The sequence below is a fragment of the Callithrix jacchus genome, chromosome 13 (genome assembly GCF_049354715.1).
Source record: "Callithrix jacchus isolate 240 chromosome 13, calJac240_pri, whole genome shotgun sequence".
Taxonomy (NCBI): Eukaryota; Metazoa; Chordata; class Mammalia; order Primates; family Cebidae; genus Callithrix; species Callithrix jacchus.
In genome coordinates this window covers 63,005,946-63,019,797 of record NC_133514.1, presented here as the reverse complement: position 1 = coordinate 63,019,797, position 13,852 = coordinate 63,005,946, and the positions used below count along the sequence as shown (strand labels likewise).

General features: G+C 43.1%; 1 protein-coding gene across 1 annotated transcript; it reads right to left on the bottom strand.

Annotated features, from left to right (window-relative positions):
- Nucleotides 1–8,019: 8,019 nt before the first annotated feature.
- LOC100392485 (ataxin-7-like protein 3B) lies at nt 8,020–8,480 on the bottom strand. Its single transcript, XM_002757105.5, has one exon. It carries the CDS (start codon nt 8,478–8,480, stop codon nt 8,190–8,192), a length of 291 nt encoding a protein of 96 aa, XP_002757151.2. The 3' UTR covers nt 8,020–8,189.
- Nucleotides 8,481–13,852: the final 5,372 nt, after the last annotated feature.

Genomic DNA, 13,852 nt, shown 5'->3' with positions numbered 1-13,852 from the left:
CATTTTGAATATATGATCTCATTCTTTTGGGCCTGTAAGTTTTCTGCTGAGAAATCTGCTTTTAGGTTGATGAGGGTTCCTTTATATGTGACTACATGACTTTTCTTCTGCTGTTTTTAGAATTCTCTCTTTGTCTTTTGATAGTTTGACTATAATGTGCTATGAAGAGGCCTTTTTAAATGGTATGTATTTGGTTATCTCTGAATTTCCTGTATCTAGATGTCTAAATCTCTTGCTAGACTTGGAAGTTTTCACCAATTATTGTATTAAATAGGCTTTCTATGCCTTTGGGCTTCTCTTCACCTTCTGAAACACTAAAAAATTAGAGTATTTAGTAATTTTATGGTGTCCCATATGTTATGCAGGCTTTGTTCATTCTTTTAAAATTCTTTATTCTTTTTTTCTGTTTGATTTGGTTATTAAAAAAAAACACTGCCTGTAATCCCAGCTACTTGGGAGGCTGAGGCAGGAGAATTGCCTGAACCCAGGAGGCGGAGGTTGCGGTGAGCCGAGATCGTGCCATTGCACTCCAGCCTGGGTAACAAGAGTGAAACTCCGTCTCAAAAAAAAACCCAAAAAACCTGTCTTCAAGATCTGAAATTCTTTCTTCTGCTTCATCTAGTCTATTGTTAAAACTCTTGAATGAATTTTTTTCCAATGTTTATTTTAGTTTCAGGGAATAAATGTATAGGTTTATTACCTGGATATGATGCTGAGGTTTAGGGTATGAATGATCCCATCACATCATTGGGTTACTGAGCAATAGTTATTCAACCTTAGCCCCCTTTCTACCTCCCCACTCTAGTAGTCCCCAGTTTCTACTGTTGCTATTTTGTTTTTTTTGCCCATAAGTACCCAGTGTTTATCTCACATTTATAAGTAGAAACATGTGGTATTTGGTTTTATCTTCCTGCATTAATTCACCTAAGAGAATGGCCTCCAGCTGCATCCATGTTACTGCAAAGGACATGACTTCATTTTTTTTAGGGCTGTGTAGTATTCCATGATGTATATGTACCGTATTTTCTTTATTCACTTCATTGTTGATGAGCACCTAGATTGATTCCACATCTTTGCTATTGTGAATGGTGCTGCAATGAGTATGCAAATGCATGTAACTTTTTGGTAGAAAGATGTTTTTGGGGGAAATATACCCAGTAATGGGATTGCTGGGTCAAATAATAGTTTTGTTTTAACTTCTTTGAGAAATCTCCAAACTTCTTTGCAGAGTGGCTGAACAAATTTACATTCCCACCAACAGTGTACAAATGTTCAATTTTCTCTGTAGCCTTGCTGGCATCTGTTGCTTTTTGACTTTTTAATAATAGCCATTAAATGGATTTTTAACTTAATTAATAGAATTCTTCAGTTCCAGGATTTCTGTTTGGTTCTTTTAATGATAGTCATTGATGAATTTCACATTCATAAGTTTTTTTCTGATTTATTTGTATTATTTGTCTGTGTTCTCTTATAATTCACTGAGCTTCTTTAATATCATTATTTTGAACTCCTTCTCTAGTATTTCATAAATTTCTTTTTGATTGTAATCTATTAATGAGAATTATTGTGTTCCTTTTGAGTGACACATTTTCTTGTGTTTTCATGTTTCCTGTGTCCCTACATTGATATCTGCACATCTGGTGTAACAGTTGCCTTTTCGTATTTTTAACTTTCCTTTAATAGGGTAGTACATTTTTGTGAAGATCATCTATGTTGTTGGTTAGGTGGGGTACTTTAGCTTTGATTCTAGGTGCATACACCAGAGTCATTTCTTCAGCTGCAAGCAGTATCAGTGGTGTCTCTGATTTCCTCAGTGGCTGAGTCTGCAGTTATTAGTGAAGGCTATGATGAGGTTTTGTTGGAGATGAGAAAGCCAGGTAGGTTAGTTCTTGGGCCCTAGCTGTAGCAGTGGCAGCCAGCCTGCGACCGCCTGTTTTTGGGCTCCCAGTTGATGCATGTGGACACCAATGTTAGCAGGTCTAAGTGGGAGATTCTTGGATCTCCAGGTGTCTTGCTTAGGTGCTGGCAGTGGCAGTGGTGGGCTGGACCTCACGGTGGGTTCTGAGGCCTCTGGGCAGTGTGTTTGGAGTAGCAGTGGCTATAGAAGTGGTGGGACAACCCTGGGGCTCCCAAGAGGCCCAAGCTTGTGTTGCCAGTAGTTGTGATGGGCTGGATGGGCCAGTCCCCAGGTCCCCAAAGTGGCACATGAGGGTGGATGCTACTGTTTTGATAGTGGCAGGCTGGGTTCACCCAGCCTCAGACCCTTGAGAGGAGTGCACAGATGCCAGCAGTGGTGGACAGAGCGGGGTGATCCCTAAGCCCCTGGAGGATGTGTTTGGGCACTGGAAGAGCAGTACCAGGCCAGGTGGGCCTGTCCTCTCTATGGGTTGTGGTGGGCAGGGCAAAGAGATTCCCAGACCCCTCAGTGGAGTTTGTGGGTGGTGGCAGCAGTGGTGGTGGTTGGTGGGGAAAGCCTGCCTTCAGGGCGTATGCAAGTGCATGGCAGCCCTGCTGCTGGGGAGGGTAGGGTTGCTATTAGTAGCAGCAGCTGCAGGCAGTTGGCTCAGGCTCTGGGGAGAATGTGCTTTGGGCCTTGGTGCTGGCTATCATGGTGTCAGTGGTAGCAGTGGGGAGTGGCAGCAGCAGGGAGAGCCAGTCTTCAGGGTGTGTGCAAGTGCACTGTGGCTCTGCTGCTGGGGGTGGGGGTGGGGTTGCTGTCAGTTGTATTGGCCCCAGGCGGGCAGTTCAGGGCTCTGTGGAGCATGCACATTGGCTCCCTTTGTTTTGGAGGAGGACTCCTGAAGGTGCTACACTGCCCATTCTCCAGGTGCAGGACACTGTGTGTGCTAGAGTGCTAGGGACCCAGCCACTCCACAGAATCCAACCAGTGTCACACTACTGCAGACCTCTGGGTGGATGTGTGGGGATGCCAGTAGAGCTCCAAAGATGTGGAGATGCAGTGTGAGCCCCCTATCTGGAGCAATGTCACTGCACAGTCCAGGCAGCTCCCTATACTAGTCTCAGGGCCTTGTGAGGGCAGGGGATTCTCCCATGGCTAGGGCTGCAGGATTCCATGGAAATGTAGACTCCTGGGTATCTGTCACTTACCGTTTCCCTGCAGTGGAGACCCTCTATGGGCTCCCAACCAATCCCACTCAACAGGCTGTCTAGCTTCCATCTCCTTCCATGCCTTGAGTATTTTCTGTCATTTCTCTGTTGAACTCCAATGGCCTCCCTTCAAATAGATGCTCTATTTGAAGTGTAATTTTCTTCTTGCCATTTTTGTTCTTCTTTGTGAAGGAGGTGAATGCCGATGCCTTTCTTCAGGCATCCTGAAGCCCCTTGGTTATTTATATTCTTTAGCTTTTAATTGTTTTCAACTAGAAATTGAGGCTAATGATAACACAGTAAAGACTGCATGAGAATATAATAGCATAAGTGTGGAAATCACTTAGCCCAAGTCCTGAAGTTTGGTAAGCCCTCAATAAATCGTTGCTATTGTGATGATTCTAGGAATTTTATAAGACACAACTTTGGGGTATATAAGCATTTCCCCCTGGGAACACAGGAGAGTGGAGTGGCAGTTTATGTCAACAGTGGATGAAAAAGGGCTGTGCTTCAGTACTCACTGTTGAGGCATTTATAAGCCTGCCCCTTTACTTCTCCTAATCTCCCTGTTTCCTCTGGCAGAAGGGCCCAGAATCAGGATAAGCTGAATTGGAAAATCCAGCAATAGGAACAAGAGCTGGCTGCTGCTGTTCCTGGATGTAGAAAGGAGAGAAGCTGTTCAGGGAGCTCTTGCTCCTATGCTCAGGGGGAAACATACCCAGGAAATTACAAGTGGGTTGCTCATTTATGTTCGGGTTAATGATGTAACCCTTAGAGATTGCTTGAGTTGCCTTCTCAACTCAAGGTACACACTCCCCTCAGTTCATAATCACTTTTTCGGAATGTTGATTGTATAAAGCATAAACATAACCCTTTGCCACTTTCAAATATTCCACAAATGTTAACTAATCCATTTTATGAAAGAAGAGATTTTTTTGGCTATGTCTTCGTAGCCTAACTTTCTGGAATCAATAACAGTTAGTCACAGAGCCAGGAGACACATTTTGTTAGGCTTATTAGCATACTTTTCTAAGGCCAGAATTCCAGATGTAGAAAGGAACAGCTGCCAAACTCAGCTCACCTCAACTGACCACCAGCTGGGGGCTTCCACCTCCGCTCTTGTAATAGCATTAGGAGAGCTCTTCATCTGCTAATCCCCAGAGAGAAGGCATTGTGGTGTGAAGCAGAGAATCCCAGACTTGGATTCCATAGAGAAGCAGATTTTAAAAAGGAAAAATTAGTTTTCTAAGTGAGGTATGTAAAATCCTCTATTATCTTTTGTCACTATCATTTCATAAAAAAGGCAGGAAATTTTAACAGAACAAAATAAGGAAGTTATTCTTGGGGTATAGGACACCTTTAAAAAGAGAGTATGTTCAACTTCATGGAATTCTACACTGTGTTTTCTACTGTTTGCCTCCAACAGGCTCTCATAGACTGGGCCTGGGAGGTGAGCTAGGAGTGGACCATTGCGAGAGGCCCATACCTTAGTGGTTGTGGTACTCAGCCCTAGAAGGACAGGGGTCAGGGCTATTTTATCACTATGCCTTGTGCTTCATATAATGCTTATCACATATTAGGGACTTAATAAATGTTTGTTGAACAAAGTAACAAATATGATTATCTGCCTGTGACCTTGGCCAAGTCACAGAATCACTGGGGCTCCAATCTGTATAATTATCTGTACAATCTTATCTGTACAATTGGAGAGTCATATTACATGGCTTCCAACTTCCTTTCCATTCAAACAAACAAAAATCTAGGTTTAGAAAGCATTAGTAGGGTGTTTTTGGTTCCACTTCTGTTTTTAAGGATAATTCAACTTTTTGGACCACGATGACTTTTTTGGAGGTCTTTTGCAATGTTTATCTACCAAATGAAGGCATTGACTCTTTACAGGAAAATCTTGCTTTTCACCGGCCACAGTTGAGGAAGGAATCCTTGATAACTGAGTTGTTACTTTAAAAAAATAAGTGTTGCGGGATGAGGGAAGCTTGCTATAATTTTTATTTAGAGGATTAGGAATCAATATTAAATAATTGTTTTGTTTTTTTTTCTTTTCCTAGAGAGCATTTCTGAAAAAGATAATTTCATTACCCATTTTGTTATTATTATTTCTAAGTGTCCCATGGTCACTATATGTAACTGAGTTTGAAGGTCTGATAAATCTTTGATGAATAATACAACAGTCCCCCTAGCTTATACATATTTCAAAGCCAGTTAAATCCCAGGAGCCGGCAGTGGGTGAAGGGTTGAATACACATTATGTGTTTCCTTCCGCATTCCTACTCAATCCACTTTCTTTAGTGGAAAGCTTCTTTCTGTCATGATCAGCCAGAGGTGAGGAAGAAAGGAGAGATGGATTTTCATTAAGAATAGAGCTTTGTATAAAATTTCTTTATCTGTTTGAACATCTGATAGAAGCAGGGCTTTGAAAATGATCTCAGATCAGATTCTATATGCATTTTGATTTTGAATGATGCTGAGTTATGCAAACGTCTTCCCTAGTTACAGCTAATGTTTAGCTAAAAAAGAATTCTTCAGACAACATTAATATGGGTTGTCTGCTTCCTAAAACAATAACCATGGTCTGCATCCTGTGTGTTTCTTTGGGAATATAGCTAATTCATTTTTCAATTAGGAAATTTCATATTCCTTAAAGGTTTTTTTTATTAACATTTCATGGCATTGTTTCTAGCTCAGATATGGATAGAACATAATGACACTCTTATTTGACATTAGAGAATTTAACTAGATATTATGATATCTTTAGCCTATTGTTTCAAGTGGAAGTACTGTTTATTTAGACACTGACAAATTAAGAGTATTTTTTAAAAGTGCAATCTATCATTTTTGATGCTATTTCTTTCTTTTTCCTTTTTTTTGCCATTTTAAAAAATTTTGTTTATTACTGTTTACCAATGGGAAAATGCAGTTTATTTACACCAGCAGCCATAGGGGAAAGGGAAATACAGTTAGTTAGCTATCTGTATAGGATGGACTACTTATGCAAAAATAAGAATCTCCAAAACAAAGGACAGTGGTGAGCTTCACTTCCCTCCCTCAATGATCCCAGCATGCAATAGATAATGCCAGGCAGTGGTGTCTGGGCATGCGATGGTGGGAACAAATGTATGGAAGAAAAAGCCACAAACCACAGAAATTTTAAAGAACCCCTTTCCCCCATAACACACACACACATGCACACACACACACTCAGATACATAATATGGACTGCAGGGTGATCAACATACTGAAGCAAGAAGGGGAAAACAGGAATTCTGCTGTTGAAAGGAAGGTAGATGGGGAAAGGGAGAGTTCCTAACCACTGTCAACTATATGGTAGGGAGCATCCTCTCCCCAGAAAGGAGTCTGTATCCTCTGGGCACCTGTTGGATGAGGCCCACCTTATACCCATGCAGGGCAGGGGGCTATTGCCCTATTGGTAGAGGGGCCAAAAACAAACAAACAAAAATACGAAAAACAAAAAGGGAGTAATGTGAATAAACTATTACTCCAAACTACTTCCTACTTCCTCCTCTAACCAGGAGAAAAGGCCAGAAAGAAAACAGTAATTTCACGATTTGAATTCCCTATCTGAAGGTAGAGGGATTGGACCATGGCCTTTCTCCATCATCCCACTTCCAAGACATTGTTAGGAAGTAGGCCACAGTCTCATTTAAACTCAAAGAGATCCCCTCTGGGCTTTTTTCAAATCACAGCCTCCTTCCAGCACAGCCATGATGCTTTTCTATAGTTCAGTCCCATCCCCAGGGTGGGAGGCAGCTAGTGACCTGGCTTAATGACCAAGTCACACCCATGGACTGGCTGGGTAACCAGTAACCCAGAGTAGGAAATGACCACCCTCCTAAACTTATGTCCACAACATAATACATCCAGACATGAATCTTGCAGTTTGAGAGATTGTGCACAGTTGCAGAGGTCCTCTCTACCTCCCCAGGGGAACATAACCGAATCCTCAGCCTGACTGGACAACCAAGTTGTCCATGTGCCAAACTTATGCCACCAGTTTGGAGGGCAAGGAAGAGGGCACTGCTTAGCCAAATGCGAGGCCTTCTCCTCAAGTCAGTTGAAATCATTGCAAAGGCTGGATCTTTGCATGGGAAAGAGGTGGGAAACAGGTGGTTTGGACCATTTCTTCTTGCTGGAGTCAGAGCTACAGAGCTTCCCTACCAAACCTGAGAATTCTTTTTCTTGGATTTCCCAAATTGAAATTGTTAGTATCCAGATCTTGCACCTGACATTTACTTGTCTCAGAGAAGCCCATATCAGAGGCTCAGATATCAAATGAGCAGTTCCACTGCAGGCCACTGATTATGGCCTGATGAACTGCAATGTCCAAACTGTCCAGGAAGTCCTTGACATCAGACAGACAGAAAAGCTGAGGAACCAAAAATTTTATATGCTGGGCACACACTGCTCACCCGTGCACTGGGGGAACTACAGAATCTTGCGCATATCCTGGTATGTTAGGAGATCAACAGGCACTGCATGGCCCGCAGGCTGTGCAGCTCCTCCTGCCCAGGGCTTCAGAGCTGGCTCCAAGTGATACGCTCCAGGTGATACACTTTAAAAAAGGATTCCTGTGGCCGGGCCGCGGTGGCTCACGCCTGTAATCCCAGCACTTTGGGAGGCTGAGGCGGGTGGATGACGAAGTCAAGAGAGCGAGATCATCCTGGTCAACATGGTGAAACCCCGTCTCTACTAAAAAAGAAGTACAAAAAATTAGCTGGGCATGGTGGCGCGTGCCTGTAATCCCAGCTACTCAGGAGGCTGAGGCAGGAGAAGTGCCTCAACCCAGGAGGTAGAGGCTGCGGTGAGCCGAGATCTCGCCATTGCACTCCAGCCTGGGTAACAAGAGCGAAACTCCGTCTCAAAAAAAAAAAAAAGGATTCCTAAATTATCCTCTTTGGGTTTTTAAACGCTAGGATCTTCAAGGGGAATTAGAACTTTTGTCTGATTTTTTTTTTTTTCTACTTTTTTCTCCTTAGCTTACTCCTCCAAGCCACAGGACCTGTCTATGTTATTGTCCTGGCCACTCTCAGAATCTCATTTTGCAGCTACTGGAATTCCGGAGGTGAGCGCTGCAGCTGCCGATCAGGCCCATTCCCAGGTTCTCCCGGAAGGGAGCAAAGTGGAAGGCGGCATGCGCCTTTGTCTTCTGCTGGCTGAATGCCAAAATGCTCCATGCTACCAGCCTCTGCGAACTCCAGGTAGGAGTAGCCACACTTAACTGCTCGGTGCACCTCAAAGTAGAATCCCAAACAAGAATCCTCTATCAGGTCTACGTAAATCTGAGCGATGGCCTCTAGCTTGTTAGTATCCAGGTTGGCCAAAGAAATTTCCTCCATTTTAATTTGTAAAGGACTGCATAGAGGGTGCTCGTTTTACTCACAGCAGCAACACGGCTGGCCGCGCCTAGTCCTAGAGGCCTTTCAGGGCCGAGTCCTCTGGTGGCGGGTAGGTGGCGTCTGCGGCGCAATCCCAAGTCCTCCGGTTTGTTTTGGCATCTCCCGGGTTGCGGGGTCTTTAGCTGTGCCTGGCCCAGGACTCTCCGCTAAACCGTCTCAGCGCCTCACCCAGCCGCCGGCCCCCCCCCCGCCACCCCCCACCTTTTTTTTAAGATGGAGTCTCGCTCTGTTGCCCAGGCTAGAGTGCAATGGCGTGATCTCAGCTCACTGCAACCTCTGCCTCTCCAGTTCAAACAGTTCTCCCTGCCTCAGCCTCCAGAGTGGCTGGAGGCGCCTGCCTCCATGCCTGGCTACTATGGCGCCTGCTACCATGCCTGGCTAATTTATGTATTATTATTATTATTATTATTATTTTTAGTAGAGACGGGATTTGGCCATGTTGGCCAGGCTGGTCTTGAACTCCTGACCTCAGGTGATCCACCTGCCTCAGCCTCCCAAAGTGTTGGGATTACAAGTGTGAGCCACTGTGCCCAGCTGGTGCTATTTCTTTAAGATGGAATGAGGCTTACTGTTTGCAAAGAATGTCCAGCCTATCTTGTGTCACTCTACTCCTAAGGGAAGTCTGTCTCCACCTTTGATGGCTTTCACTTGGCTTGGTGCTAGACTACTCTTGGACACATTTTCCTCAAGCTGGAATTAGAACCCAGTCTCTATTGATGTCACCATAGACTCTGATCTGTGTCTGTGAGGATATTTGTGAATGGGAGGGAGACAGAAAATCACCACTGGGCTTCCCTCACTTCTGCATCCACACACCTCTCCTCTATTCTTAACGTGAAAACTATGACTTGCTGGCTCTTTGATGCCCCGCCCCTGGGAGGACCTGCAGGCTGCATGCTAGAATTAAGACAGCCCAGCAGGAGGATGGAGTTTTTAAAATGTCCCCATCGAGGAGGTCTCACTGATTTCATTTACAGTCTGCTCAAGCAATCTGGAGCTGGGAGAAACTTCTTCTTTACTAAAGATTCCCATTCAACCCAGCCTAAAGCAGAAAGTTCTGTATTAATTTTTCCTTGCTGCTGTGAAGTGTGGCACAGCCTTGGGTGGGAATAGACCAAAGAAAATGAAAGCTGGAAAATGCTGTTCTTATCGATGTTCAGGCACAATTAGGTTTGTTGTTCGCCATCTCTGCCATGGGGCTTCCTGGGCAACACTTTCCTCACCTTCTTCCGCCACTGAGAAAGTCCTGACAGGGTTGAAGCAGGTGGAAAGGTGAAATGAGCTTTTATTTTTATTAAAAAATAGCTCTAGGTGAATTATTAAGGTTGCGAAATAATTAATTGAAAGTTCTTCAGAATTCCTTTTGGTATTATATGAAAAAAATGATTAAAAGGCTACGTTTTCTTCACAGATGACAACTTAAAGTATTTGTTTATTTTCGAACCCATACTGGCCATTACTCCATAGAACAAAATATCATGGCATTAACCCCACATCTGCAAGCCTACACCCACTGTTTGGGTAGTTCCAGCTACAAATGGAACCCCAGGCCTCTCGGGATTATTCAGGCAGATTTGGCGTTTTGAGTACTAGGAATTTAATGGACTGGATGGCTAACGTGGGGAAGGTAGCTATTTGGTCTTCATGGTGTACTGGGTGTTATTTTGTGAGATAAGATTATTTAGACAACAATATATTTTTGCCTGTTATAAGCAACAGTAATAACTACCAATTTCAATGGCAAATAAAATGGCAGCTAAAAGTACTTACTTTGTGCTAGGCACTGGTGCTGACTGCTGTGTAATATTTTTCTTTCTTGCTTGCTTTCTTTTTGAGACAGGGTCACACTCTGTCACTCAGGCTGGAGTGCAGTGGCACAGTCATAGCTCCTTGCAGCCTCAGACTCCTGGACTCAAGGGCTCCTCCCATCTCAGCCTTCAGAGTAGCTAGGACTATGGGTGCATGCCCTCACACCAGGATAATTTCTTATTTTTTAATCTTGTAGAGATAGTGTTTGGCTATGTTGCCCTGCCTGGTCTTGAACTCCTGGCCTCAAGCAATCTTTTTGCCTCAGCCTCCTGTAGTGTTGCGATTACAGGTGTGAGCTACTGCACCCAATCTCAATACTTTATTTCTAACAGTTCATTATAGTAATTCATTTAATTCTTCTAGTAACTCCATTTTTTAATCCCCATTTCACAGGTGAAGAACCCTAGGTTTGGAGATGCTAAGTTACAGAGCTGTAAATCACACAGCCAACCAGTGACACAATTTGGGCCCTGGCAGTGTGCTGTCATACCTACATTCTTTAAGTACTAGGTAGGTTTCCAGACATTTGATGTAAGCTGGCTTGAATTAATTTTCCCTAATGTTGTCTGAATAACTTTTACCCATTAGCTAAATTTTATTGTAGATTCCCTGGTATTTCCTAGTGTTCAATCCTCCAGATTCTTAAATGTTATTGTTATGTGTAGAAAAATAGATACTGATTTAGTCATCCCATTAGACCTGCAACTTTCATAAAAATTTCATCTTGATCCATAGCTAGAATTACATGTTTTACAATATGATCTAGTACAGACATACCTATATATGTAATGAAAACATGACTGCTGCTTTACCCTTACTAAGTGGGACATTTCTGTTCTATTTTACTAAAAACAGGTCTCTAGAGAGAGACTAAATTTCATTTCTCACTAGTGGGTCAGAGCCCACACTTTGGAAAAACAGTTCTTTAGCTGGATAACTTTTGCCATTCTTTAGAAATTGTCTGCACAGTGCTATGAGTCTCAGCATGCCTCTAGGTAATTTTTCAAATTGTGAGGAATTGCCAAGGTGAAATCGGCAGTAGGGGCCCTGAGGAATGTGGCGTTCTCTCTGTGAAAAAGTCAAGACTATAAACCTGCCTTGATTTGGAGCCCTGAGAACTTCAACCTTAGAATCGGGGTCCCAGCTAATTCTTAGCATGGCACAAAGTCCCACGAGCCGGTGAATAAAGGCTTGGAAGCCTGTTCTATGTGGGGCAAGGGTTCTTTAAGAGTGTTCGAGGATCTTGGATTTTTAATAGTTCCTTAAGCAGAAACACCTCTCACCCTTCAGCAGTATGTTGAAGAGAACTCAAGTGTCTCATGAAGCTTGCAGGCTTGAATTCAGCTGCTGAGAAATGCTGCAGTTGTTGACTTGCTAGCTGTCATGGCGTCATGGGCCAGCTGTCACTAGCAAGCATGATCAAAGTGAGGCATAAAAGTGAAAGTTAGGAAAAAAATATAACAGTTGGGCACAGTCTTTTTTTGAAATTCTCAGGCACCAGTATTTTTTTAAAATTTATTTCTTATTTCCCTGTTTGTATGTAATGAAAAAGGGTTTAATAGTACTGGCAAGTTAGCATTTATCTAGTGTCAACTGTAGCCTCAGTGCTTCCTCATTACCTTATGTGGATTGCCTCATTTAGGACTTAGAGAAACCTGATGGGGTAAATGATTATTCCTGCCATTTTAACAAGGTGAATGTTGAGGTTTAGAAAGGCCAAGTAACTTTCCAAAGATTACATAGTTAGTAAGTGGTGGACATGGGATGGAACCAAGACAATCTGAATCTAAAGTTTGCACTGTGGACAACCAAACTTCAATCTGGTGATTTGGATTCTCTTCACTGGTGTCTGGGAGGTGAGTTTCACAGGAATGGAGGAGAGATTGGTGTGGGATGTGTCTGTCTGAGGTGATGGGGACTCAGTCTTTCTATCTGTATGTGTGCATCGTCTTTTCTGTGGGTGTCTACTGGCCTGCTAGTGAAACTTCCAGTATCTTGTTCTTCCAGATTCTCAGTGTCGGTAGAACAGGTGAACATTTTTGGATGCTGATACTCAAGTGCTTGGAATTAGTAGTACTTTGATGGACTGTAGAGGTGGCCAAGGAGAGACCGGGAAAGCAGACCGGTTTTTGAGGAGCATGTCTAGAAGCTGGCAAAGGGAAATGATGGGGATGATCTGGCAAAGCACAGGGACAGAGCAGTGGGTGACAGGTGATGGAAATATGCCGGAAAGCTTGAAGACAGGGAGGGCTACTGGGAAGGCTGAGCAGCCAAGAGCCGAAGAGCCCAGCCCTGTGTGATTCTGGGACTAGACTTCAGTTCCTAGGAGGCATGGCAAAGGCAGGTGAGTACCAGGGATAGAAGAACTGAACATTACTCCAGATTGAATATTGGTCTACGGATTCTTAAATTCTCTGAATAGTAACAGAACTGGCCAAGAATCAGCCTAATCCTACAGCCGAGGGCTAATTGGTTCCAAATGTGGAAATGGAAACTTCGGAGATAGGTTGCTTTATTGTCATTATGTTGAAAATGAAGACACCAAGGACTTTGCCCAAAGAAGCATTTCTGCGGAGCAAAGTGCACCAGGAGGCAAGGTTAAATGTTAAAAGCAAAAATATTATGAAAGAAAAAAAAATCCAATAGTTTCTTTTCTAGATTTTTATTTTTTGAGACAGAGTCTCAAGTTGGAGTGCAGTGGTGCAGTCTTGGCTCACTGCAACCTCTGCACCCTGGGTTGGAGCAGTTCTTACCTCAGCGTCCCGAGTAGCTGGGATTATAGATGTGTGCCACCCTCTTGGCTAATTTTTGTAATTTTATAGAGACGGGGTTTAACCATGTTAGCCAGACTGGTCTTGAACTACTGACCTCAGGTGACCCACCCGCCTCGGCCTCCCAAAGTACTGGGATTATAGAAATGAGCCACTACACCCGGCTGATTGTTTTTCCTCATGCAATTCACTAAGTTACCATATTCTTTTTTTTTTTTTTTTTTTTTTGAGGAATGACAATGTCCTGGCAGGGACTGAAAAATAAATGTGTGTGTGCGTGTGTGTGTGTGTTTGTGTGCGTGTGTGTGTGCGCGCCTGCGCTCAGGTGCAGGAAGACATAAAGAACTTGGAAAGTGATTAGGAAGCTTTTCCTTAAAAGGCAGCCTCCAAACAATTTGAAAGTGAGAACAGTAACAATGATTTAATAATCATTAACTCTTTTAGGTATACTCAATGAATGCAGAAGATTAAATTATTTTAAGAGACTTGAAATTATTTCAACTTATTTGGCTGCAGTGTATTTCATTGTGTTGCCTAGGGCAAATGACTATGCAAATTCCAGTTGTAGCTTTTTGAAAGGAGGACACTTTTTGACTAGTTGGACACTGATGATTGATACTAAGGTCTTTGGCTGTGGGGGGTGCTCCCTTAGCTTCTTATCAGAATCCTGTAGGAAAAATCCTGGATCAAATATTTCTATTGTGGAGGAGATTTCATCGATAGTGCTTTTCA